Source organism: Podarcis raffonei, chromosome 4, assembly GCF_027172205.1.
Source record: "Podarcis raffonei isolate rPodRaf1 chromosome 4, rPodRaf1.pri, whole genome shotgun sequence".
Classification (NCBI taxonomy): Eukaryota; Metazoa; Chordata; class Lepidosauria; order Squamata; family Lacertidae; genus Podarcis; species Podarcis raffonei.
In genome coordinates, this window is record NC_070605.1 from 35,999,731 (window position 1) to 36,027,462 (window position 27,732).

At 42.5% G+C, this 27,732-nt stretch overlaps 1 protein-coding gene across 5 annotated transcripts in view; it reads right to left on the reverse strand.

The window, feature by feature from the left end:
- Window positions 1–3,789: 3,789 nt before the first annotated feature.
- SENP7 (SUMO specific peptidase 7) overlaps window positions 3,790–27,732 on the reverse strand; it is a 40,077-nt gene continuing 16,134 nt past the window's right edge. For 3 of the 5 annotated variants that reach the window (XM_053386214.1, XM_053386216.1, XM_053386218.1), the window contains 18 exons: window positions 23,105–23,208; window positions 21,752–21,930; window positions 20,757–21,105; window positions 20,507–20,679; window positions 19,886–20,023; window positions 18,832–18,865; window positions 17,365–17,541; window positions 15,625–15,887; window positions 12,750–12,883; window positions 11,767–11,883; window positions 9,165–9,284; window positions 8,839–8,931; window positions 8,117–8,334; window positions 7,551–7,603; window positions 7,248–7,288; window positions 6,992–7,060; window positions 5,222–5,369; window positions 3,790–4,051 (listed from right to left, as the gene is read on the reverse strand). In XM_053386214.1, coding sequence (XP_053242189.1) covers window positions 3,914–4,051; window positions 5,222–5,369; window positions 6,992–7,060; window positions 7,248–7,288; window positions 7,551–7,603; window positions 8,117–8,334; window positions 8,839–8,931; window positions 9,165–9,284; window positions 11,767–11,883; window positions 12,750–12,883; window positions 15,625–15,887; window positions 17,365–17,541; window positions 18,832–18,865; window positions 19,886–20,023; window positions 20,507–20,679; window positions 20,757–21,105; window positions 21,752–21,930; window positions 23,105–23,208 — 2,548 coding nt within the window. In that variant the 3' untranslated portion in view covers window positions 3,790–3,913. Of the gene's footprint in view, window positions 4,052–5,221; window positions 5,370–6,991; window positions 7,061–7,247; window positions 7,289–7,550; window positions 7,604–8,116; window positions 8,335–8,838; window positions 8,932–9,164; window positions 9,285–11,766; window positions 11,884–12,749; window positions 12,884–15,624; window positions 15,888–17,364; window positions 17,542–18,831; window positions 18,866–19,885; window positions 20,024–20,506; window positions 20,680–20,756; window positions 21,106–21,751; window positions 21,931–23,104; window positions 23,209–27,732 lie in introns of those variants that run through there. The other 2 variants (XM_053386215.1, XM_053386217.1) reach the window with 2 other exon arrangements.

A 27,732-nucleotide genomic window follows, 5' to 3' on the forward strand; every position in this document is an offset into this window, starting at 1 on the left:
CTCCTTAGGGTAGTGATAAAGCGGGATATCCAATCCAAACTCTTCCTTCTTCTTCTTGTAACAAAAACAACTGTACAACCGAATAGCAAATAAAAGTCTATATTCTGCACAGGAAACACCTATTTAATATACTCTCCACAAGGGCTCCTAAACTAGTGGCTGTACACTTCTTACCATCAGCTTGTAGCCTTTAGGACACTGAATGATTTTGGGGAAGGGACATGATTTGCATGGAAGAGATCCCCAGTTCATATCCACTGACATTTCCAGGTAAGGCTAGGAAAGATTCCCACCTGAAACTCTGGAGAGCTGCTGCCTGTCCATACAATCCTTCTAGACCAGGGGTCTGCAACCCGTGGTTCCGGAGCCGCATGTGGCTCTTTTACACCTTTGCTGCGGCTCCGGGGCGGATAGTAGCGAGGGGAGGAGGTGCATTGTGCGCCCTGACACTCCCCACTGTGGCGGGCGCTGTACTGGCTGTGACGTCGCATGGGGGCGGTGCGTGCGTTAGTCACGCCCTGCCCCGATGTCACCTTCCCGCCCGCCCGCTACATTGTAAGGGGCATGTACGCTGGTCACTGCATTGAAAGGGAGCATGTACGCTGGTCACTGTTTTGAAGGGGAGTGAAGAACACACACACACAAAAAGGTAACTTGTTAATTTAACGTTTATTTCTATGAGGAGGAGTAATTCTGAGGGGTCAAACAAAGAAATAATAAAAAAGTGACAAAAAAGTTATTTTTATAATGATGAGTTTTGCGGCTCCCAGTTTTTTTTCTTTGGAAACGGGTCCAAGTGGCTCTTTTTGTCTTAAAAGTTGCAGACCCCTATTCTAGACAATTGCATGCAGAACTTTAAAGTTTGCATACTGATGTGGAAAATGGGGCAAACGGAACTTAAAACTGAAAAAAACCCTTAACTGTATGCATGTAAGATATGTGGCCAATATGGTATAATGTCTTGGTAGACATGCATCAGAACAACCGCACGCCTTCATCTACCCCAGCTGTAACATAGCATGCCTCTCTTGTACTGGTCTCAACAGCCACAGCAGGCGCTGTAACTCTCCAACAGCTTGCCTTCATCCCTGAAGGCACACTCTTCCATTGTCTCACGAGACAAACAACTGGACAGCCAGGGACACCAAAGTTTAGTCATGTAAAGCTGGCCAAATTATTACCTCACAGGATTGTTGTGAAGATAAGAGGTAGGGAACCCGGTATATGATCCTGAACGAATGGAAGGGTAAAAAAAAATGCAACAAACAATTATGTTCTAACAAAGTTGCTGCTTCTTTTAATTTGAAAAAAAAAACATACAAATGAACTCAAGATCCAAAACAGGCAGGTAATTTTATGGAATAAACTTAAAACAGACATTACAATTTATAAGAATTAAACACCCATCCACTCCAATATGCCATTCAATATAAACAATGTGACCATTCTAAATTAATAAATAAGTTTGGAGGCATTTATTGCTGCTGGGTTCTTACTGAGATGCTTTAGATTCTGAGGGAAGACAGCCCTGCAAGCTTTATCACCTTGTACTCTATATATACTAGGGCTCAGATGGTTCTTCTTTCCTCTGGTATTCTCATTGATATGAAGCAAGTCAATAATACATGAGAGAAAGACAGTGTGGAGCTCATATGAGAAAGAATGAAGATCTGGCTGAACACGAAACATGTAAGCCCCATGAAAGTTACACCAAGACGATTCACATTCGAATGGCAAAGGACATGGGAGTATTTTCAACAGAAATGTGAGCAGAAAATCCAATTAAACAGCCATAGGCCAAGAAATATATGTGTCAAGTGTCCCTGCTAGGTACCACTGGCTGTAGTGAAAATACTTAGCAAAGTAACTTCTAAGCAACTTTTTCTTTTTTCTGTGACACTTATTTTGGCTCAGTGCCACACTTCTCACATACTTTAAAAAAAGGGGGGAAAAGATAGTTACTATGTGCATACAGAAAATGTACATTTGAGGGCAACATCAAATGTCTATTTTGCTGTGATTACATGTATTGGAAATTTTGTTTCAAAATATCTGGAATCATAGCGAAATACACAATCTTACCATGTTCACAACTGGCAGTGTATGTAGTCTCTCCCCCCCCCCCCTTTATCTCATGCAGGAAAAAGGGTATGCGACGTGAGTCTTCAAAAGTATTTGTACTTGATAGCCATTACAATTTCAGTAGTCAATGCAAAGAAACAAGTATTTCTGTGCTTAAAAGGAATTTTCACTTCAAGTTTCCGGGCTTTGTCTTGTTTGTCCCAAGTCATTAGTGGTGGTTCTAGTTTATAATATGGGAGTTCTGGGTTGCTGTTGTTTGAAACACAATTTTCAAACACAGTAATGATATACAACCCCTTCTCTAACAGGTCTCTTATTCCTTCTGTTATGAATTATGGCAGAAGCATGTCCGTGAGCCAACTCACATCTTTCTGAAAAAAGGAGCTATATTTATTCAGTCAGTGCTTGTAGCTTATCAAATACATGATCAATCCAGATTTAAATATTTGACAATGTAACACAAATGACTTTTACTTCAGCTGAACCTCTTGCATGATTAGCTCTTCCTACAAGTATAGGTACTTGGGGGAATCACAAGCATTCAGCTTTTCAAAGTATATTATGTCTCTGAAATAACTGAGTCAGTGCCTGTTTTAAAACCAGCAGTTTTCCCTTCCATAGAATTTGGTTACATTATTCACAACGTAACCCTGCGCATGCTTACCTGGTTCTAAGTCCCATTGTGTTCTGTGGGACTTAACTTGCAGGTAAGGGTGACAACCAATGGTGCCCACCTGATTGTGCAATGGAAATGCAGTGGGGCTTCCTGTTTCTCTTCTCCTTCAGTTCCTGCCACCCACATACCACAAATTCTGCCCCAGAGTCCCAGAGTGGGCGGCTGGAGAAGCAGAAGAGGGAGAAGCCCCTCTGCACAAGCAAATGCCTGCTCATGCTACATGGGCTTCACCCTAAGTGAAAACAGGATTTTAGCTCAAGTGATTAACAATCACATTGCTCTCCCCACTCCCCACAAACAAATACAATTACTGAAACACTAAAACAACTCTTGCCAGGGTGATGCCCTGTCAGATGTAAGCTACAACTGTATCCAGTACAGCGAAGACCATATGGCCTTATATTATTATATCGTGAAATACATAGTATTCATAGCATTCGTTTAACTGCTGCACAGCAGAGAACGATTACAGCTCTGAATCTGGTTTAAGTGATCAAGTCAGACACAGGAAAAAAACCCGAACATCTCTTTCTAAATTTCAGGAATGGTTTTACATTCCACTCTTGAATTCCAAAAATGTAACAGAGCAAGGTTTTAGGCATGTCAACTTCTAAGAAAGAGCAAGGTATGTCAGAATCCAAAAAAACAACAACACTGAGACCAGTAGCATTTGTGACCTATTCAAAGCAACCAGAATAAACATCTGTTCAACAACACCATTTTTGACATGGGAGAGATGTCTGCAAGAGCACACACTATGACTTTAAGACATCACAAGGGAAGAATCCCTACCTAAAATGGGTTGTTAATGTCTCCCTTTCGTGTAGTTTCACACAGTTCCAGATGTATCTGGAAACTAGGAATGAACCCTTTAGGGCTAAAATGTTTTCCCATCTCTGCAGCACATTCCAGTTATGCTGCTTCTATATTCCAAATAAAATTGGTCGATGTCACAAATATTTACTTTAAGTTACATAATTGCTATTTTGTAGTTCCATTTTCTCACAATGACCTACAGATCAACTCGGATATAAAATGCACACAATTTTATCTGCAGTTTTTCTTCTCTGCAAGAATGGAGGCACAAACGCTGCCGATCGGATTTCCAGTACGTCTGGGACAAAGTTCTTTTGCAAAATCGGAAGGAAATTCAGGCTAGCTTTTGGTGCCACTCTGCTGCTGCAAGTGAAGCTGCAAGACTAAGTCTCTAATTTCTTCCCGCTTGCTTCTCACCATCTGGCGAGGGAACCACCGCTCCAGGTGCATTGGAAGTTCAAAGTTAACAATAGGATTCTGGTGATTAAAAAAAGAGAGAGAAAAGAGTAGTGTTACATTAATTTAAAAAGGCACAAAGACACAAAATATCCTGCTCTCCTGGCAAAAAATCCCACTGTTCACTTCGTATTAAACAAACTATAATTAAGACAAACATACGTTGTCAATGAGTTGGAGGGGGGGGGAAAGGGTGCGTGGAATGAGTTTGTGCATTGTTGCTCTTCCGAGAACTGTTGCACAATGCTGGATAGAACTGCACTTCCAGGAGCTGCCTAGAACAGGCATAGGCAAACTCGGCCCTCCAGATGTTTTGACACTACAACCCCCATCATCCCTGACCACTGGTCCTGTTGGCTAGGGATGATGGGAGTTGTAGTCCCAAAACATCTGGAGGGCCGAGCTTGCCTATGCCTGGCCTAGAACAAGCGCAAGCCCATATTGGTAGATCATGGGGTGAGGTGTCCACATCCATCCAACTACTGCTAAACATTATGGATACTTAATGTTCTGTTTATGCTCTGCCTCTTAAGATTCCCCAAGCCTTGTCCTCTTATTGTAATATGAAGCTAATAAAAACTTGGGTGCAAAGGCCTGCGCCGATTATTTCCTTGATTTCATTTTGTTGATGTTTTAGTGTTATGACACTAAAATATGTTAATTTCTATTACTGATTTTTTTTTATTCTTAAGCCTCTTTGGACCTTTTTGGAATCTATATCCATATCCATGCAGATAAGTATTTAAAGTAAGATGAATAAATGAAAAGGGTTGCTCGCTCAGAGTTTTCTCATAGAATGCCAGAACTGCAGACCAGGAAGGGGATTCAGAATAATCAGAGTCCCCTGCAAAGAGACAAGAAATCACAAACCCCCCCACATATTCCTGAAACAGGAATAAACTTATGTTGTTTGTAAATTTAATCAAAGGTTAAATCTGCCTGCAAGCAGAATAAATAGTTACTACCAAGTAGATAGGTCATTCTGCACCAGATATTGAACATAAAGTAAATCCAGAAGCAGTAACAAAAATAGCTAAGAATGAAAATACTACCCCCCCCACCCCAAGCAGGCACTGGAAGCTATCAAATCGGCCTTCTCATTCCTCAAGTTGCCTATGGAAGGAAGGATTTGAGAGTTCTATCCAGAAAATTTAAAATGGCATCCCAAAGGACCACTGAAATGCTTTGCACCTGGAAAAAAGTTTCCACGTATTGGAGTAAATATACTCCACAGTCGCTATTGTTATGCTGCTTGGGAACTCTCGGACAGAAATCCACCATTGTTGATTTGTCAAACACCCGAAATGTGCGTTTTGCTTCACACTCTGCTTCTAGATATCTGAAATAAAAACAGAGAAAGATATGGTGGGTGGATGCAGGTTAAGACTGCAATCCTAAACATGTCTACGCTAAAGTAAGCCCTAAAGGTTCCAACAGGGATTACTTCCAGGTAAGTTGTAACCTAAGTTAGCTGCATTTATATCCTCATCAACGTGGGAAGCTAACCATCGTTAATTTGTCACACTGATTTTAATATTAGGGCAGTATCTTTATTAGGTATCTTTATTTATTGGGACGCGGGTGGCGCTGTGGGTAAAACCTCAGCGCCTAGGACTTGCCGATCGCATGGTCGGTGGTTCGAATCCCCGCGGCGGGGTGCGCTCCCGTTGCTCGGTCCCAGCGCCTGCCAACCTAGCAGTTCGAAAGCACCCCCGGGTGCAAGTAGATAAATAGGGACCGCTTACTAGCGGGAAGGTAAACGGCGTTTCCGTGTGCGGCTCTGCCTCGCCAGGGTAGCTTCGTCACGCTGACCACGTGACCCGGAAGTGTCTTCGGACAGCGCTGGCTCCCGGCCTATAGAGTGAGATGAGCGCACAACCCTAGAGTCTGTCAAGACTGGCCCGTACGGGCAGGGGTACCTTTACCTTTAAAGAGACCCCTGACCATTAGGTCCAGTCGTGACCGACTCTGGGGTTGCGGCGCTCATCTCGCTTTATTGGCCGAGGGAGCCGGCATACAGCTTCCGGGTCATGTGGCCAGCATGACTAAGCCACTTCTGGCGAACCAGAGTAGCGCACGGAAACGCCGTTTACCTTCCCACCGGAGCGGTACCTATTTATCTACTTGCACTTTGACATGCTTTCAAACTGCTAGGTTGGCAGGAGCAGGGACCGAGCAACGGGAGCTCACCCCGTCGCGGGGATTTGAACCACCAACCTTCCGATCGGCAAGCCCAAGGCTCAGTGGTTTAGACCACAGCACCACCCGCGTCCCTAGTATCTTTATTAGGTCTAACTAAATACAGTATCACAAAATAGTATGCAAGCTATTGAGTTCTCCAGAACTCTTCTTTAGGTTAGATGGCAAACAGAGCTATGTATGGGGCATAGAGAGGAAAAACCTGACTGAAGTTGAAGCCATGGAGTCTCCATCTGGCCACAGTCTTAAGATGGATCCTATTTGTTATCAGACTCCATGAGCTTCCCACCCACCTTTCCATCTGGCTTGATTGAACTTGAAAGCTAGCACACTATTTATTATGTGATATTCTGGGGGCTATCCAGGTCTTTGGGTCTACTCAATGTTGGTTCTGGAGCAGATTGTGTTGGCTGTCCACTGCTGCTTATTGGCAATGTAACTTTCAGTTGAAATGTGCAACTTAAAATGTTCAAAACATGCAGTCTCTTGTCTTGATTTACAAAGCAAAATTACATGCAAGCATTTATCGATTCGGTTGCAGGGATCTATAAGAGTAAGGCTATAAGAAATAGAAATGAACATACTAAAATATTAGAGCAACACTCTATATTACATACCGTTTTAATAGCATATCCTTCCTTCAAAATACAAGAGCACCAGGTTGCTCACAGTATATACAATAAAAACAGACTTAGATCAATATCACTTTAAACACAATTATCCGTTAAAAAGCAGAATCAAATGAAACACAGCATTACTCACTCTCTCAAGACCTGAACTGTATTCTGCACAGAACTTGCCTTTAGGGAATCTAAGATGAGGATACATGGCCTATACAAAAGAAAAAATATGTTTATTTTCCATTACACAAAGGATCAATGCTTGTTTTAAGAATTTCAGGAGAAATTTCAATAAAATAGATTTGTACCACTAGGATAACTAATGACTATTATTAGTATGTGTAGAAAAAGTGAATATGGCCCCATATTGTAGTATTATTACAAATGTAAATGCCCACCTTTTGCAAATTTTCTTCATTTTAGAAGTGCTTGAGGAGCTCTGAAAAACACATTCACAAACTATGATCAGAAGAAGCAAGACCAAATAAGCAAATATGACCCTTACCCAATATATTAGCAGTTAAACAAAAGCACTTCTTGTTCAGTTTAATTAATGTATATCCTGCCTTTCCAAACCACAGTTCACTGTAAGCTTCCTGCTTTGACTGGTCACATTGCTGCAGGTGTGAGCAAAAGGCTCATTTACATCACAGCTTGTTAAGCTGAGATATGATCATCCAAACATGGCCAAAGTCACTTACTTTGAGAGCTTTGTGATCCAATCCTGGGGACACAGTTGCTTGCGGAACATTATCTAATATGCCAAAGACAACAGAATATAGTTTAAAATAACAATGACATTGGAGGAGGGGGGTTTATACTGAAAATGTGTGGCATGCAAAAGCCCTGGTCATAAACTGAAGGAAATCTTCTGCAGCAAGGTAATTCTCAGTGACAGAATAATATGTAAAAGAATATTATTTCATCTTTGCCAGCTGGTTACCAACACTTCCACTGCATTAACTCAAGCGCTCAGTTAAAATGAAACATTTTTTTCAGAGCTACTTCTATTATTGCAGCATTGATGAGCAAATGCTGAGACTGTACGCCTTGTGTTGACATTCAGAGATAATTTTATCAGTGAGCGATTCATAGAACACTGGTGTACTCTTAAGTCAACAAACTGATTCTTACATGGGTAAGTAGTCTACAAATTGTTCTCTGGAGCCAATTAGCTTACCTGCAAATTCATTCGTCCAAGAGGTTTGTATACAATTGTATTTCTAAACCATATATCATCATCTAGCATATGTTCTTAAAACATTACCTTTGGACTGTAGGTTGCTATTTAAGTCTTGCTGCTCTTTATCACTCCTGGTATCATTAAAGACCAAAACTGATTCTGTTCTAATAGTGCCATGTTTAATTTCTGGCTGACGTGGAGATTGCTGGGCGCATGACTGCGGTGAACCTTGATCTGGGCAATCCTCATATACAACTTTTTCCAGCCAAGGGAAGCAAATAACTGCAATGTACCAATGAGACCTGGAAAGGAAGAGAAAGTCAGTATCTGATACTTTAAAAAAAGAAAGAGGGGGGGAAAATTGGAACTACGATTGCCTTTTCCCACTGTGATATCCATTAAGATCTGAGAACAACAATGCTCGATATAATCAAAAGAGTGCTTCCCTCTTTCTGCATTGTGCCTAACTAAAAATTAAATTACAATAAAGGATGCATGCAGACATTAAACAATTTCAGGCTTTATACTCACTTTTAGAAACACCTACCCAAGCTCTAGATATCAACTGTACATACACCAAGTACGTAGACCATTTCTATTTTAAATCTGTAAGCAACATTATAATTCCTCCTAATAGCAAACTTGGGCAACTGAGTGCTTATCAGTTTGGAAACTAAACAGATATAGGCTTCTATATACACAGGCAACTCTTTGAGTGTGCAGAGTATAAATACAAGCTAAATGTTCTGCAACTGAAGTTACAAGTTGAGAAAAGACTTAGATTTCAATTAATGCAGCAAACTTACTCTTCATTCACAGGCACAAAAATGTAGTCTTTACTAAAAATGTTTACATGTCGAGTCCATCTTTTTACTCTTCCGTGTCTTCTTTGTGCTATCCTGTGTGGATAACAAACCAGTTAATTCCGTCTGTCAGAACCAGAAGAAGCATTTTCTTCAGACCCTCCAAATCCAGCAAAAGAGGATATAAATTGTTCATATTGATCCTTAATACGCAAAATAGGCAAATCCATTATAGAGTATTAGCTGGCCCACACCAGGTATTAGGAAACACCTTTTTCCAGAAGGAAGTGACTGCAAGGCAGACCAGAAAACACTGAAAGATAACTTACGAAAGATTTGGGTTTTCTTCAGTGCTTGCCTCTGTCCTGGTCAGGCACTTATAGAAGAAGCTGCTAAATATATGGGACCGCTCAGCAAGTTCTTTGGGGGCTTTTTCCAACAACAAATACCTACCAAAAACGCAAAAGATGTGCAAATATTATGCATGTGGAAATTTATCTTGTATTCATTCATGTACAAAGGCAGGGGTGGAAATGAGTCTCCCCACAGGCGTTAGATAGATAGATAGATAGATTCTTTATTGTCATTACACACGTGCAACATTGCACAAGTGCAACGAAATTGGATGCCATCCCTTAAAAACAACAAAAGCAAAACAACAACAACAACCAACAAACCACATTCCAGCCACACCCACACCCATCAATCTCCCAGGTCACACTATCGAGTTACAGCATTCAAAAGGGCCACAGCTCTCGGGTAAAAACTGTTTTTCAGTCTATTTGTCCTTGACTTGATGTTTCTATATCTCCTGCCAGAAGGCAGTAGTGCAAACAGACTGTATCCCGGGTGAGATGAATCCTGCAGGATGTTGTTTGCTTTCCTAAGACAACGGGAACCGTACAATTCTTCCAAAGATGGGAGAGGTTGACCAATAATCCTTTGTGCTGTGGTTATGACCTTCTGGAGCACCTTCCTCTCCCTAGCTGTACAACTGGAGAACCAAGCACAAATACAGTATGTAAGAATGCTCTCTATGGAGCCTCGGTAGAAGGACACCAGCAGTCTCTCACTCAGATTGTTCTTCTTTAAAAGTCTGAGGAAATAAATTCTCTGCTGGGCCTTCTTCACCAGAGCAGTGGTATTTGCGCTCCAAGTCATGCCCTGATCGATAGTTACTCCCAAAAACCTGAATTCCGCCACCCTCTCCACCCGTTCCCCATTGATATGCAAGGGCTGAATGTCCGCCTTTTTTTTCCTGTAATCCACCACTAATTCCTTGGTCTTAGCCGTATTAAGAGCCAGATTGTTCTCTCCACACCAAACACAGAGCCGCTCCACCTCGTCCCGATAGGCGGACTCATCCCCTCCTGAAATGAGCCCTACCACCGTAGTGTCATCAGCAAACTTGATGATTTTGTTGCTGGAATAGGTGGCTGTACAGTCATACGTATAGAGAGCATAGAGCAGGGGACTCAACACACAACCCTGTGGTGAGCCGGTGTTAAGGCTAAGGGCTGTGGACATATGTGACCCTACTCTAACCCTCTGAGAACGTTCTGACAAAAAATCCAAAACCCAGAGACAGGTGGAGTTGGAGAGTCCAATCGCCTCTAGCTTGGACACCAGTCTATGGGGGAGGATAGTGTTAAAAGCTGAGCTAAAGTCCACAAACAGCAGCCTCACATAACTCCCCGGCTGCTCCAGATGGGACAGAGCAGCATGGAGAGTGGTGGTGATAGCGTCCTCTGTGGATCTATTTGCCCTGTATGCAAACTGGTAGTTGTCAAAAGTTGATGGAAGACAGGAAATAATATGACGGCGCATCAGTTTCTCAAAACACTTCATGATGATTGGAGTCAGTGCAACTGGTCTGTAGTCGTTCAAACTACTGATTGTGGATTTTTTAGGCAGAGGGACAATAGTTGACGACTTCAGGCAGGGTGGGACAATAGACTGGTGTAAGGACTTGTTGAAGATCTTAGTAAAGACCCTCGCCAGCTGATCCGCACAGCCCTTCAACACCTTTCCAGTGATGCCATCAGGTCCAGCCGCCTTCCTCGGATTCACCATCCTCAATACCTTTCTCACCTCATGCTCCTCTACCGTGAATGAGGGGCCCCTATGGGCTGGTGGCTGTAATACCGGCGTCTCAGGTGGCTCCTTCTCGAAGCGAGCAAAGAAGAGGTTAAGCTCCTCCGCCAGCAAAGGGTCACCGTCGACAGCACCAAGGTTAGGTTTGTAGTTGGTAATGTGCTGAATCCCCTGCCACATCTGTCTTGTGTTGTTGCTCCTTAAATTGTCCTCAATCCTCAGCCTATAATCCCGTTTTGCCTGTCGAATACCCCTCTTCAAGTTTGCTCTTGCCACACTGTAAAGCTGCACCTCGCCTGACCTGAAAGCCCTGTTCCTTTCCCGCAACAGGCCCTGGACCTCTCTATTCATCCAGGGTTTCTGATTGGGATAAAACCGGATGGATTTGTTTACTGTGACAGTGTCTGTGCAGTGATTGATATAGCACAGAACTGCCGCCGTGTGCTCCTCCAGGTCTGAACGATCGAAAATATCCCAATTAGTTCTCTCAAAACAGTCCTGCAGCTGGTGAATAGCACCTTCAGGCCAGATTTTAACAGATTTTAATATTGTGGGAGCCCGTTTCCTGAGTGGGATATATGCTGGTACCAGGAACAAAGACATATGGTCGGACTGGCCCAAGTGTGGCAGCTGTAAAGCCCTATAGCCGTGATTTACATTCGAATAAACTTTATCTAGTGTCTTGTCCCCTCTTGTGGGACATTTCACATGCTGATAGAGCGTTGGGAGCACTGTTTTAAGTTCTACATGGTTGAAGTCTCCCGCAATGATGTTAGCACCACGTAACCAGAGTGGAATATATTATATACTATACTTACTTTACTCTACTACACTTACTTAAGGTAAAAGTCAATGATCACATCATTGAGGAATTCTCCATACTCTAAACACTCCAAATCTTCTCTTGTGACACCCAGTCCCCCTTTGGCAGGTGGGGGAGGGTAAACAATCAAGCTAGAAAGCAAAAGAGACATTAAATACCTTCTGATAATTCAATGAAAAGCAGATCTAGTTCTTATTAAGTTGTAACGAATGACAGGAGAGTACAACAAGCTATTTTATCATTTATCTATAAAGGTGGACAAGAGATAAATGGCTCTGTTCACAAGTAACACCAAGCTAAGCCATAACATAGCATGTGCTAAGCCATAGAAAAAATCTTGGCTATACCTCATGCTTTGTCTGGGGATAAAACCATGAACAAAGGTTTGGATGACCTGCTCAGCCAAACCACAGCTTAGCTCACAGCAGCACCACGGCAACAGGCCACAGGAGCAAAGCAGCCTCAATCTCCTCTCTGGGAGCCCATGTATTCATGCTATGCCACTGCTGACTCAGCATTCCATGCTAACCAAAAATCAAACAAACTCAAAAAGACCATCCTTTATCTCCTGCTTTGTCTACAATGCTTTCCTGGTTTGGAGCTAGAATGACGAATGAAGAAACACATCTTCACCAACAACTTTATATTTCTGCAATGTATTTCATTTCAGTCTTTCAAGGTAATTCTTAACAACTAATGAAGCCAGTGGGTGTTTCCCTACACAGTGGTACCTCGGGTTACATATGCTTCAGGTTACATACTCCACTAAGCCAGAAATAGTGCTTTAGGTTAAGAACTTTGCTTCAGAATGAGAACAGAAATCGTGCTCCGGCGGCGCGGCAGCAGCAGGAGGCCCCATTAGCTAAAGTGGTGCTTCAGGGTAAGAACAGTTTCAGGTTAAGAACAGACCTCCGGAACAAATTAAGTACTTAACCCGAGGTACCACTGTATAATTTCCTTCTGGACATGTCAGTATCATGTAACCAACCATACATACTTCTGAACGGGTCCAGTCGCTCGCAACTCTTTCCACTCGTTCTTCTGCACGGAAGTGATGGAAAAGGAATAATGACCATTATTTGGCTTCTGCAGTAGCATGTAACTGGGCTTGTTGAGGCTTGGTTTTGATTCCTGCCAGAGAGAAAGGCAAAATCATCTTTCTTTGTCTTTGTTAAAGGCTCCAGTAAGGATAAGAAAGTTGCAAGTAGGTCAGCTGAAACTTGAAAGTTGGCTTCAAGAAATCACATATGGCGACTTAAAATACACTTTCCCATCCCCCCTCACTAAATCTGTTATTTGGCATGTAAGATATAGGAAATCGTCAATTCAGAATAGAAATCTCCTTAGAAAACTGTTTCTCCTGCGTATAGGGACAACTTCTACACAGAAAAGACCTTCTCCTTCAGCACCTTGAAATGTTACCCTATTCCTATTGAAGTATATTCAACATAGAATTATTACAAGAGCAATATCAGACAGAATTAGAATATGTTCCATTAAATACATATTCCAGGGACAGGTTCTAAACTAATGGCTGCTTTCTAAGTGCCTACTTGTTACATAAAGCTGATTCCAGTCAAACAAAATTTTTACACAAAGACTGAGAAACCCCATAAGGTTACAGTTTCTTGCCTTTACATGGCACCTCCTCTTGGGAATGTTTTATAAAGGTTGCTGCCTTGACCAGCCACCCAATGGAGATGGTTATCATCATCAATTTACAGAAAATGGAACAGAGGTGCACAAGGATGAACTGCCAAGTGTTTGGGCCCCAAACAGCTTGCATAGAAGCTGTGGGTACTTCGTACCGCGGAAAACCTGGCCTCTAGAGACATGCCTGGGGACAAAGAGTCCGTGTTAGAGATAAAAGCATAGTTGGGAGTTCCTAGTGCCCAGCATCACGTTCAAATGAAACCAATGTCCAGATATCTCATTGACTAGAATATGCCACCCCTAAACAAATGATATAATCCATAAAAATACTTTTATTGCATACATTTCTCTCAATAATATATTGGGACCAGTTAATTATGTGAGTACACCACACCAAGTTACACTAACTTCCCTTGTTCCTGGTCAATGTGAAATTTTATTTGGCTGCTGAAGTGACCAGCTGAGAAATCTAACCCCTGCTCCCTCTCTCCTGATACTGGAAGCAGAAGCTGGTCTGCAACAGGGAGGCAGGGCGGATGATATAGGTATTGGTCTCTAGGAGCTGACGTCAAGGGAGCGAGCTATGGATGTTTATCTCACTTTGATTATGATGAACTCCACATAGGGAAACCCCTGAATTGCCAACAAGCAAGAATGAGGGCTCTCTCTTCAAATCAGCTCTAGACCCAAGAACTAATCCTATAACTCTGAAAAATATGAATGCCCCAAGGCCAGTGAGACCCTCACATTTTGCACAATATAGAAGTGAATGGTAAAATAGAGCAGGGAAGTGGCCATTGCCCATATAGGGAGTTGCTGGAGATGAGAAGAACACATAAACGCAAAGCTTGGCAACCCAGAAGTGCAGAAGTGGCTTAGAAGATACCCTAGTAGCTGGAAGATAAAACAGCAGCTGGTGGCAAAGGAGGTGCTGGTGGCGTCCTGGACAGGAAAGGGAGGGAGAGCGCATCCAGGAAGGACTAACAAGAGTAAGGGAGTGAATGAAAGAAGCTGTCCAAGCAAGTGTCTGAGTTGGCGAGAGGAAAAGCAGCCTGGCACTATAGGAGAGAAGGAAGTGAGTTGGCGTGCGAATGCTTGAGAGAATAGGGCTGGGGAAATGAAAGAGCAAATGGAGGGGGAGGACAGGACAAATGAATGGGGGGAGTAGAGGAAAGACGAAGGATGCAATGAAGCACCTGCAGCTCAAAGGAATGGCTAATGAGAAAGTTTGGTAGATTCTGCCTAGAAGGAAATCTGTTGAGAGGTAACACAGTCAGGTCTGTTGTTTTGTCTCACTGGTGGCAACTCAAGGGAACATCAACAAAACAGTGCAATTACAGAAGAACGTACAAGGTATGCTGGATGGCAACACCCCTGACTCTAAATTGATGAATGTGTCTGATCATAGTAAGAGCTCTGAACTGGTGCTCTGAAGATAATATGGGTGCCTAGGTATAGAAGGCAGGGGAGGGTTAAAGGCCTTGTAGCAATAGTAAAGGCTTCATAATATGTGAAAATATATGACAATTCTATATGGTCTAGTGGAGATTCCTGCAGGCCCGTGCAGAGGGTGGGGGGCGGCAGTCAGGTACACTTGCCCCAGGCCTCTGAGGGATCAGCCAGCTGGGGGGGGGGGGAGGCTCCACCAGGGACCGGCTGCTTTTTTGTTTGGGTTTATAACTTTAACAAGACTCCTACCCAAGGCCTCAGATGAGCTCTGTATGGGCCTGGATTCCTGCACTGCAGTGTGGTTCTAGAACCAGCGGTTCTCAACCTGTGGGTCCCCAGATGTTGCTGGACTACAACTCCCATCATCCCTGAGCTCTGGCCTTGCTAGCTAGGGATGATGGGAGTTGTAGTCCAACAACATCTGGGGACCCGCAGGTTGAGAACCGCTGGACTAGATGATCCTGAGGGTCCCTTCCAACTCTACAATTCTGTCATTTGTGGGTGGGGGGCATGCATGAGGCTGCAGTGGGGAGGAGAGGATGATGAAGTCTTCTCAAGCGTCTCTGGATTCCACTCTCAGTCTTTCAAGGTGCCGCAAGATTCTGTTGTTTCTACTGCAGAAGACTTAACACAGCTACACCTCTGGAAAGTGTTAAAATTAATGGTAAAGGTTCTGAGTTTTAAATGCACAGTGTTCCCTCCAGGAAACTGTTATTTTCCTTCCCAGCTCTGGCAACTCCAAATAAATCATTTGAGAATAACTGATTTACCCGAGGGGGTGGTTCCATCAGAACTGAAGTGCTGTCCTTCTGTAAGTGCTGCTGGGATGCTTCATAGCACTGATCAAGGAAGGCATTTTCCTCACGTGGGATTTCTTTAAGAAACTCAACAGCGTCCTCCCACAGTAAGTAGTCACAGAGGTCTGGAGAGGCATTCTTCTTGCTCACTTCCACAATTATTTTTTTCAGAATGACCTGATCATCTTCTGTGAGCAGCTGAGGCAGCTTAATAAAAATAAACTCAACACTCTTAGCTGTAAGAAATGAAAAAGCAATGTGTTAGCAGCGACTTACAGGAAGCACTATGGAGCTGCAATTATTCACTTATCTATGCAATTCAGTCAGTAGCTTAGGCAGAAGGCAGAGCAGAAATAATACAAAACAAGTCTATGAGACAAAATCTAATTAATTTAAAGGTGTGCCCACTTTCCCTCTTCACAAAAATGAGTCGATCAAAGCAGCTTACAAACAGAAGTGCAAACATGACAACAACAACATATTGCAATGTCTCTGTAAACTGTTATCTTCCACTGAAACAGTAGATTTAAAATATTTTCTTTCTTTGCTTATTCATCTGTTTAATACTGCTCTCAGCGTGGGGAAACAACAACAAAAATTAAGAAAAGAACAGAAAGCAGAAAACTGAAAATATACAAGTAGCAGAAGCAAACAGGACATAAAAGCATTGTAGGTGAAAAAGAAGAGCAACCAAGTGACATTTAAGAAGTTCTGAGAGCATAAAAAGATATCCACCTGATGCACAAGAGTTACTGCTAGGAGGCCATCCACGAATAGGGATTACAGCTGGTTGCCATCAGTTGCCACCTACTGAACTTGGGCTCGGTGGTGGTGGTGATGATGGGGTTGCTCTCCCAACACTTTAGCTTACACAGAAGGGAAGTGGGAGTAGGGGTGTCAAGGTCGTGGATATGCACTTCAGCATGACTCTTTGCTCCCATGGAGGACCTGGTTCACACTGGAAGCTGCCTACAGGTGACTCCCCACTTATTTGGGGGTTACGTTCCGGTGCTCCGCAAGTGTTAAGGGAAAAGCACCCCCTAGTAAAAGGTAAAGTAAAGGGACCCCTGACCATTAGGTCCAGTCGTGACTGACTCTGGGGTTGCTGTGCTCATCTCGCTTTACTGGCCGAGGGAGCCGGCGTACAGCTTCTGGGTCATGTGGCCAGCATGACTAAGCTGCTTCTGGTGAACCAGAGCAGCACACAGAAATGCTGTTTACCTTCCCGCTGGAGCGGTACCTATTTATCTACTTGCACTTTGACGTGCTTTCGAACTTGTAGGTTGGCAGGAGCAGGGACTGAACAACGGGAGCTCACCCCATCGCGGGGATTCGAACCGCTGACCTTCTGATCACCAAGTCCTAGGCTCTGTGGTTTAACCCACAGTGCTACCCTAAGCGCCATTTAAATATCCTCTCTGCGGCTCTCCAATCCAGATCAAAAATACTGTACCAAAAATATCCACAACTAGAATAGAAGCTCTGGGACCAGCTGGAGGCTGCAAGAAGAAGCAATGGCAGTGGCTGCTGCGTCACCATGCACATCAGCTATTAGACGGGGAGCCTGAGCAGCCGAACAAAGCCCCACTGCGCCTCTAGTCCCTTCTCCGCTCTCACCAACATCCTCTTCGGGCTCGTGAGCCACAAGGACTCTCCAGCTCTCTCCATCCATTTCTGGGTATGAATCAAATTATTTAATTATTTCCCAACTACCTTGCTTGTTTAATATAAGCGTTCCAATTTGTTTTTCAATCTGCTCCACATAATCTGATGACAGCCAAAGAAAAAAGGTATTGCAGTTCCTTGAAGTTGAAGAATCTTTATTTATCCACAGCCCAAACTTTCTTAAGTGCTCAGAATCCACTGACAGTTCAATCTTCTTATGAGCCACTGCAGGGAACAGAATTTGAAATACACAAGATGATATACAGGATTGACTTGCACCAGCAACCACAGCTTCACATTACCGTTTTTCAAGGAAATAATCACTAAGCAAGATGCAAAACCATGATTCTCAAGAACATGAAATCATTTCTGAAAAATGTGAACAGTCATTCATTCAAAACTTGTCACGCTTCTGGTATATCAGATATCCTAAGCTTGACTCATTATCTCTAGCAGCCAACACTTCTTTCCAAAACAACCTATTATGTGAAATTGAAGGGAGACTGACTTATACCAGGTCAATTTCTTTGTCCATTTAATTCAGTACTGTCCATTCCGACTGGAAGCAGTTTACAAGGGTCTTTAAGGCAGAGTTCTTACAGTTGTTTGCTATCATCTTTTTAAAATTGGAGATGTTTTAAACCTGAGCCTGGAGTACTCTACTTCTCTTTTTGCTGGAGTTGTGAATTGTATTCAAAATTGCCATCCTGCCCCAATACATGTAAATATTAGACACTTCTGAAAAAGCTGAGGGAGTATTAGACTTTATTATTTATTAGCAATGCCCTGGCTCCTGCCCAAGACTAAACCACTGGTGTGTTTACTTGTAAGTACTAAAGTGAACATTTATTACAGCAGTCTAACAGTACAAATTCAGTGGTCAGCAAAGAGCAGAATCTAGTCCAGGTGTTTCTGCAAGGCAAAGGAATAGCAACAATAGAGGCCAACAGGAAGGGTCAAAGTTCAGGAGTCCAAGATTTTCACTAAGTTGCAAGACTGGATGGTAGCTGTGAAGTTGTTCCAACAGGTTCCTCTGCTGGCCTGCCTAGCTGTTAAGCAAAGCTTGACTACTTGCAAGAATGGCTATGTCTGTAGGAATTCCTGAACTGAAGCGAGGAACCTCTTCCAGGGGGACAAGACTCCAATCTTCTCTTGAAGCACCATCTCTCCGCAAAAGAGATCGCTGGGCGAGCCTCCTCCTCTGAACTCTCCCACTCTGTCCCAGCTTATTGTGCCTCTGAACCCTGTTCATCGTCCACAGGCTGGGAAGGGGCAGCCCCTGGGACTCCCACCATGTCAGTTGGGGGTTAATTGGTGGCCGGGGGCGTTATCAAGAAGGCTGTGCTGTACAGTCTCACTCCCCTTTCCTCATATTCCGAGCTCTTGTCCTCACTCCTAGTCTAGGAACCGTGACATGCAACACTGTAAAAACATAGCTTATTTCAATCTTCTAAACATAACTGTTATTTATATAAATGGCTGACCAAACTGCAATAAAATATCATAGAGCCTTACCTTCAAATGGGATCTGAATGTAGCTGACGGTAAACTTAAAAAGAAAAGAGAGAGAGAGAAAAAGTATTTTCAACAGTACTGTTTGGAAACACATTCTGCTAATACATTAGAAATTAAATCAGAGGAAAGTGAATAAGTGAGTGTTTTGACCAAACTTTATGTTGCAAATTTGGAATCTAAAATTAACACTTGCCTGGCAATCTTAAGTGCATTTACCTCGCAGTATGTTCTACTCAAAAGGTGAACATTTAATAAACTTATTTTTAAGAAAGTAGCTTATTTTTAAGGTAAATAGCAGCATCCCCACTTCGTGCCACAAACCCTTTTTTAAACTGAGGGACTTTCAAAATAAGATCACATTAACATACAATGAAGCAAGCTAATGTATAACACTTAGACTGCAGTTTTGCACCTTTTTTTTTAGCATGTCTACATCTCACTACATCTAAGCAGGATATGCCTTTGTTTAGTCGTTTAGTTGTGTCCGACTCTTCGTGACCCCATGGACCAGAGCACGCCAGGCACTCCTGTCTTCCACTGCCTCCCGCAAGGCAGTGATCCCTTCATGGATCATGGATCACTGCCTTGCCGTGGCGAAGGGGCTTGAATAACTCAGAGAAGCTATGAGCTATGCTGTGCAGGGCCACCCAAAATGGACAGGTCATAGTGGAGAGTTTTGACCAAACGTGATCCACCTGGAGCAGGAACCGGCAAGCCACTCCAGTATCCCTGCCAAGAAAACTCCATGGACAAAGGCAACAAGCAGGAATATATATACTTGCAATTGCAGACTGGATGCTGGCCAGAGACAAAGCTCATGAGCCAAAGAGCTGCTTAGGCACACATTAGGGGCTACTATTGGAAGCTCAGTGGAATCTTTTCACCTTTTTCCTTTGGATAGCAGACTCCAGTGCTATATTCAAAAAATTATTCTGATGCCTTCTGCCCCCCGTTTCTGGCTCAGAATGAGGGGAGGCTGTTGTTCAAGAAAGGCAAGTTCAAGAACTTTATGCAAAAGCTCCCGACCGCCATGGATCAGTAGCAGTAAACTTACTCTGGCACAACCTGTTGCTTTTCCTTTATATTTTCCAATATAAATTATTTCAAAATTTATATCTAATGCAAGACCCATCTGATCGCCAAAGGTGCTATGATCTGCAGAGGAGCACGGTTTAAGTGGTTCAGCTGAAACCTATAAAATAAACAACACACACATGTTGAGGCTGTCTCCTCTCCCCACTCCTCCAAATTTCAAACTTCTAAGAATGTTTTTTTTAAAAAAATAAAGAGTTTTTAAAGTAGACATTCCATATCCCCCGTTTTACATGTGTCATGCACAGATAATGATAACAATCAAGTTTCTACTGCTTGAAGCAAATGATAAGGTACCATACTGAATGTACCGGGCTGATAATGTACTGAATCCCTGGTAATCATTTTTTGCCACATGGTGGTGCCATTTATGCAGCTATTACCAAAGGAATAGAATTCACTGTGAGGCCGTAATTCTAAGAAGAGCTTCGTGAAGTAAGCTCCACTGAAAATTTGGTTAGAAGTGGTGTGCACTATGCTTTTTGATATCTATGGGGGTGACCAGATCATACAGGAGTGATACATGATATGGCTTCTAGCATGATAAAGGGAGGGAAAAGCTCCTATAGAGCTGATTGTTTACCTGTTCTGTTTCACCTTCAGCTGCAACCTGTGATAGCTGCCCTTCTGACAAAGGTAACACAGCTTCTTGTTCCATTTCCTTCTTCTCAGGTTTGAGGCTTTTCCCAGTCTGCAGGTCTCTCTCTGGATCTTCTGTCTCTGCATGTCCCTCTTCTTCATCGCTAGAAAGCACAACTAAAGCAAAATGAAAGTGGTGTAAGGCTCTAACTCCAAGTGACTGGAAACAAGGGAAGGGAGTTACAGTTACATACTTGGTTCAGCTGAATCAGCCGACTTTTTATTCCTTTCAGATCTATTCAGTGGCTCTTTGGGAGGTAGAGTTGTATTCGCTTTCTTCTTCTGAGGAGAGCTGAGGAGTGGGGAAACCTGCTCATCCTTGCTGGTGAAGGAAGGCTGCTTTCTCTTGGGAGAAGAGTAGGACCATTTTTCCCCTGGACAGTGAGCAGCAGTGTTCTCATTAGTGCTGGCAAATGCTTCACTACAGTCCGTTTCCAATGGTTGGGGAATATTTTCCTGCTGAGGGCTGTGCGTATGACTCTGGCAATTCTCACCTGAGCTCCTGCAGCCAGGTGACTGAATTGGTTCTGTTCTCTGTTCTTTCTGCAAAATTAAAATGCAATGAAAAATTCAGGATGACTCTGGGCAGTAAAAGTGAAGTTTCTTCACACATGGGAATTTACGAATAAGCTTTCAATTAAACCCACTGCTGCGTGAACTCAAAGGAACAGTGGAAAGAACCCGATTAAGGTTAGGAGTGGAAAAAGTTGCACGGAAGCTCCTGAGCCTCAGATTGCCTCGAATGTGACCACAGAGACAGTCACTGCTACGGGCCTCCCAGCTGTTCTCCTCCTCATAAAATCAAGTATCTCCTTCCTGCAAAACCTGCCACGCTCATGCAGTAAACCCGGACCACTATGGGAGGAATATAAGCTCCACCAGAGGTGGGAAGCTCAGAAACCTCTATATCTCAACATGGCCTTGAGCCTAGAGGCCTCTGGAAAATCTAGATTCTTCTAAACCTTTTCAGCCCATTTTTGCGTGCAAAGCTTTTCACATAAGACTCGAAAACAGATTGCCTTGCTTATGTATCTGAGCCTTTTTATTTTCAGAGCTTGGTACAAACACTATAGGGAATTATATCTTACTATATACTGACGTATGTATGCATTAAATGTAAAATGACTTATAAGGCACTGGCACAATTTCTCAATCTTTACTGCTACCAAAACATGCAAAAGTTACTTACACTTGGTAGTGGTGATTTCGGTGAGGAATATATGTTCCATTGATTTGAGAAAACATCACTCCTTCTTTTTCTGCTCTCATTGATTTGAAAGGTTGCTTCCCTCAATCTCGGATAGAGATTCTTGGAATCTTTTCTTGTTTTCTCTGGCCAATCTCTTTCTTTATTCTTTATGTTACAGTCTTTTTTTTAAATAAAGGAATTAGCAAATTAATATAGGCATACTCTTAGCCATGCATGCTTGTTTTACTGCTTTAGACATAAGCAGAAAACTTTACATTAAAGGGGATATTAACAGGGCAACCCTATGCATGTTGCTCAGAGATAAGACTTACTGTGTTTGCTAAGCCTTGATAAGATTGGAGTCTAAACATTTTTGCAACCTCACATGTTCCAAGTTGAATTCTGACTCTGGAAACTATTCCTCCCTCTCTTCATATATATGTTCTATATGTTTCACAATCAAGGTAAGAAATATTTAAAACTTGCCTTATTCCTCTAAAAAAGCCACTTTTATCCCTTATTGAAGAATCTAAGAATGTGAAATAACTGGCACCTTCTGGATTCAGTTATTCAACATATTGGAACTACCACTCATTCATATATGCAGGAAAAAGATATCCATGCTATATCATCCATTAACTGAATTTATGAAGGGGTAGTTAACTGTGCTAAACATTAGGGCAACCTTGAATTTCCAAGACCCTAACCCTAAACTCATTACACAGAAATAAGTTTCATCAAGTTTAAAGAAATTAGCATGCTTACAAAATTTGCATTAAGGCACAAAACACATTTCATGGCCTGAAATCTGTCAAACTTATTTCAAGGATTAAATGATCAAAGAGCCTGGATTTCTATTTTGTGGAGATAAGAAAACTTTCATAAACTGTACTGCATAAAGCATGATTAGGCAAACCAAGGCCCGGGGGCCGGATCCCGTCCCATCGCCTTCTAAATCCGGCCCGCAGACGGTCCGGGAACCAGCATGCTTTTACATGAGTAGAATGTGTCCTTTTATTTAAAATGCATCTCTGGGTTATTTGTGGGGCCTGCCTGGTGTATTTACATGAGTAGGATGTGTGCTTTTATTTAAAATGCATCTCTGGGTTATTTGTGGGGCATAGGAATTCATTCATTATTTTTTTTCAAAATATAGTCTGGCCCCCCACAAGGTCTGTGGGACAGTGGACCGGCCCCCTACTGAAAAAGTTTGCTGACCCCTGGCATAAAGCTTCAGAGACAGAGAACCATGACTTAGTTTGGACGAAGGAGAACCCTATCTCAGCAAATTCCGTTAGTTCAAATGCCATATCCAAATACTAAAATATATTACATAATTTCTAAAATACTAACCTTCTAGAAGCACGTCACATCTTTTTAAAGGCAAAAAAGTGCTATGAGTTTCTGCTTCTTTATATGGTTTCTGGTCATTCGGCCTTCGTTGAGATGTCCCATGCCTGTGGAGAAAAATACACCAAAACATTAATCACCCATATGTTTTCAAGAACAATGAGTACTGTTTAGGTATATTTCACGATGCTACAACTGCTTACCTGGTTTATAACCTTCACAATGGTCACTAAAAATAAAACCAATTCATGCTCCTTCAAACAGATCTCAACAAGACTCATAGTCCATCTCTGGCAAATAATCATAGTCTAAGTGATATCTGTGACAACAATTTGGATTGTATGGTTTCAAGTTAGGCTCAGTCTGTCCCTCCTTCCTTCCATACTATAGGAAGGGAGGAAAAGGAAGGTTGGGGGAAAGAAACATTTTCCATTTCCCCTGATATATGTAATCAAAAATATGTTTACATACACAGGGGCTGCAACCCTACCTCCTAAATGCACTTAATAGGATGTAAGCCTACTGCACACAATGGAACTTAATTGTGGGTAAAAGATTGTGCTGTTATTAAACAAGTTAACTAGACTTACGTATCAAGTAATGGGTGTTACATGCAGGCATATTAAAAAATACAAATATAATAAATTGCTATTGATTTAGCATATCAATCAGAAAGAAGCCAGCAGACAATCTCACTATATTTCCACCGCCTTAGCAAATTAAAGGAATATAAATAAGATCTATCTATCCATCTCCATCTTCTGTGATTATATTTCCATTAGCAGTAACAACTAGTTGGACATATCCAATCCTGATTTTCCACTAGCACAGCAGACTTCTGTTTGCAGAATGGAACTTTCTCTTCTTCTCCTCCACAGCCCCTCGCAAACCCTCACAATCTGCTTCAGAGGGACCCCTCAGAGCAGATTCTGAGGGTGAGCAGTGAGAGAAGACATTCTGTTGTGTGAGTGTTAGACCTGCATGCACAGCGTTAGACACAGCCCACAGAAAAAGAAATACAGAAATCAACAGACACTGTTCAAGAATAAGAATTTTACTATTAATATACTATATATTCCTCTGATGCATTTTCCTGTGATATAAATATACCTTAAAGTACTTTGAGACTTCCCTTTGACTGAGAAAGTAATGTACAGTCGTATCTCCACTTACTTATCCCTCTGGATATGTAAACTTCGGGATGTGAACGCAGCAAACCCAGAAGCATTTTTCCAGGTTTCACCACACCGCACGCATAGAAGCACACATTTACAGAAACGGTCCTCCAGTTGCGAATTCCTTGGGATGCAGCCGGACCTCTGGAACAAATCCTGTTTGCAACTGGAGGTATCACTCTATTTATTTAGCAATACTCAGGAAAAGACTTCCAGTTAGTATGAAATTATTACTTTTCCTTGTAACCATAAATGTCTGTTTGGCCAGTTAGAAAAAAAACCCTCACCTTTCCTAACCATCCTTTTACAGATGGTATTTTCTGTAACCTCCGTTCTTTAGCATACAGTGTTCTGCTGCTCAAGGCAGCATATGTAGTTCTCCCCCCTTGCCCCTCTTTAAGGCCCACAAGAACCCTGTCAGGTAGCTTAGCCTGCGAGGCAGTGACTGGCCCAAGATCACCCAGTGAGCTTTGTGGCCACCTGGGATTTTAAACCCAGGTCTCCCACCACACCACATTGGCTTTCATAGTCTTATGTCCAAACCTTATGCCAAGGAAATGAACTCACTGACAAACAACAGCACTTTGAAATGTGGACAAAAAAATATTTATTGGATCTGACTTGCTGGGATATTTTCAGTGAAATAAAAGAAAGAAATAGGAAATAATCTGTTATGTTGATTCAACTCAAACACACTGAATTTTGAAAGTTAAACCAAGTGCAAGTATCAAAGACCCACATTTTCCCTCTATCATCTCCGGTATCAGTCTTCACACATTTCGCAAGAGTGTAAAATGCAAAAACTACTGCTAAAGTAATTTTTAAAGTTGGTTACTTGTACAGTGGTACTTCGGGTTAAGAACTTAATTCATTCCGGAGGTTCGTTCTTAACCTGAAACTGTTCTTAACCTGAGGTAGCACTTTAGCTAATGGGGCCTGCCGCTGCACCGCCTCTGCGCGATTTCTGTTCTCATCCTGAAGCAAAGTTCTTAACCTGAAGCACTATTTCTGGGTTAGCGGTGTCTGTAACCTGAAGCGTCTGTAACCCGAGGTACCACTGTACTAACTCCCTATAAAGCTTAATCTGTTGGTTTTCAATACCCAGAAGTCCCCCATTTCAAGCAATCACATACAAATATTTCAAGCCCAAGTGCTATATACACGCATACTTCATTTTGCTGTGCTCTGCAGATATTGCTCCTCACGAGGATGTGGGTACAGCTGCAGGCAGCCAAGCCCCCACTGCCCCTCTTCTGGCCACTCAAGTGGAGCTGGCTAGGGCTGCAGCTGGGTTTTCCCCCTCCTGCCTCTTCAGCCAGGGGGGGCCTGGCTTAATAGACCACAGTATAGTGTAAACATAACTTCTATATGCACTGGGAAACAGTATAAATGGTGTGACTCCCTTTATTGCGGCATTTGCTTGATTGCAGTGGTCTGGAACTGAACCCGGAATATCTCTGAGGTACGCCTGTATTCTGAAGATGCAATAACAAATACTGTCTGTTCCCTCTATTATTGTTTGTCCCCCCTTCTGTTTTCTAGTAAAAGAAATGCCAAATAACCCATAGTGAGTTTGAGTGTTTCTGCTTCAAAGTAAACCATATTTTTCCTCCATCTTAAAATAACTGCTGGCCCATTTGCATGGCACCGGCTTGTCACATACTATGTCATAAACTTGTGGATTTCCAGTAGCCGTACCCCACCCTTCCATAGTCAAGATGGCATACAAAAACCAAATGTATATTTAGTGTAACATTGTTGAAATAAGCAAAGCAAAGCAGAATCGGAAGCAGCAGTAGTTGCAAATTAATCTAGTACCCCACAAAAAGTCTGCTAAAATAAGTGAGTCTTTGCCACCTGGGATGGAAGCTCCCTAGGAAAGTTGTCCTAAATTCTGAACACCACTGCAGAGCAGACCGTCTGATGTACAAACTCATCACACATCTGGCCACAGAGGAACCTGAAGAAAGGCCTCTTAAAGTGGCCCATATAAGCCGCCATCTTCTTTTGGAGGAGGGGAGAGAGGACTCTTACGAAAACAGTTTACAACTTTTAAGGGCAAAGCTAGCACCTTGAATAAAGGTTGAAAACAGATAGCCAGCTTAGATAAAACATGATTGTGGTAATGTGCTCCATTTTACCAGTTCCAGTCAGCATCCTAGCAGTCACATTTTGTACCAAATTCACTGCCACTTCAAAGGCATCCCACATAAAGTGAGGAGGCATGTAATGGGATTGCAGTGATCCCATCATGTACCTCCTTCTGCTGCCCAGCTAATAAGCACAAGGAATAGCTAGAGAGCCCCTCTCTGTTAGAAACTCAGATATATAAGCACCTGAAACCTAGGCTACGGTTGCCACAACAGATGGTCTAGTCGTCATTTCTTTTTTACAATGGCGCTTATTAATGTTATTATTATTCATTTCATTTTATGCCACTTTACATTTTAAAGAAAAAAATGGCCAAGTGGTTTACAACACATTAAAATATCAAGTAAAACAATCCAGAATAAAACAGCGACAAGACATCACGGATTGGCTGGCTGGCTGGCAGCAGCGTATTTTGTTGCTGGGGTGCATGCAGCAGCAGAAAACGCTGCTGCGTGCCAGCCAGGTGGTGGAGATGTCAGTCGCAAAACCTGGCAACAAGACATCTTCACTTGGTCACAGTTGGACTCGCGTCAATCCCAAAAGGTGCCTGGGGGATTTTGAACACTATCTCTATGGCTAAACAGCTGGGCAGCAGAGGTGGGGGGAATCAGTTGGGAAGAGGGGTCTGAGGGCTGCCCAGAAGTTGACCACTGCTGGAAGTGGGCTGCCCAGATGCACAACTTCTGCACTAGCTTAACACAAAGGGATGAAATGAGTTCCAGGTCTTTAGTATGACAGCTCCAGCATATAGCTACAGTTTTATATTAAGTGCTATGATGGAAAGAGTTGAATTCCAAATACAGTATAGCTTCCATCATGCTTTAAAAAGAACCTCTAAGCTTCGAGTTTTATATTTTAGGTAGTATGTAGGGATATTATGCTGGCTTCTGATTTATTTCCATGCTGGCACACTAAAAATTCTGAAAAAATGCTTTTCTCCGTAATAGTCTTTTTGGAGGAATAAAGGTGAAAGGCATCATTCTACAGGTAGTTACATCCATGGCAATCATTGCAAATCATGGCTATGAATTAAAACAAAACATAAGCTTGCACAAAAACAAAGGGTCAAAGTTATTCAAAATCCTACTGATTTCAATTAGTGAATTAAGCATGTGCGTAGCTCCCCAGCTGAAATCAATGGCATTTCAAAGTAATTAACTTTGACCGGATTTTGACCAATGGCGATTACGTATATTCCTGTACAGTGGTACCTCGGGTTAAGTACTCAATTCGTTCTGGAGGTCCGTTCTTAACCTGAAACTGTTTTTAACCTGAAGCACCACTTTAGTTAATGGGGCCTCCCAC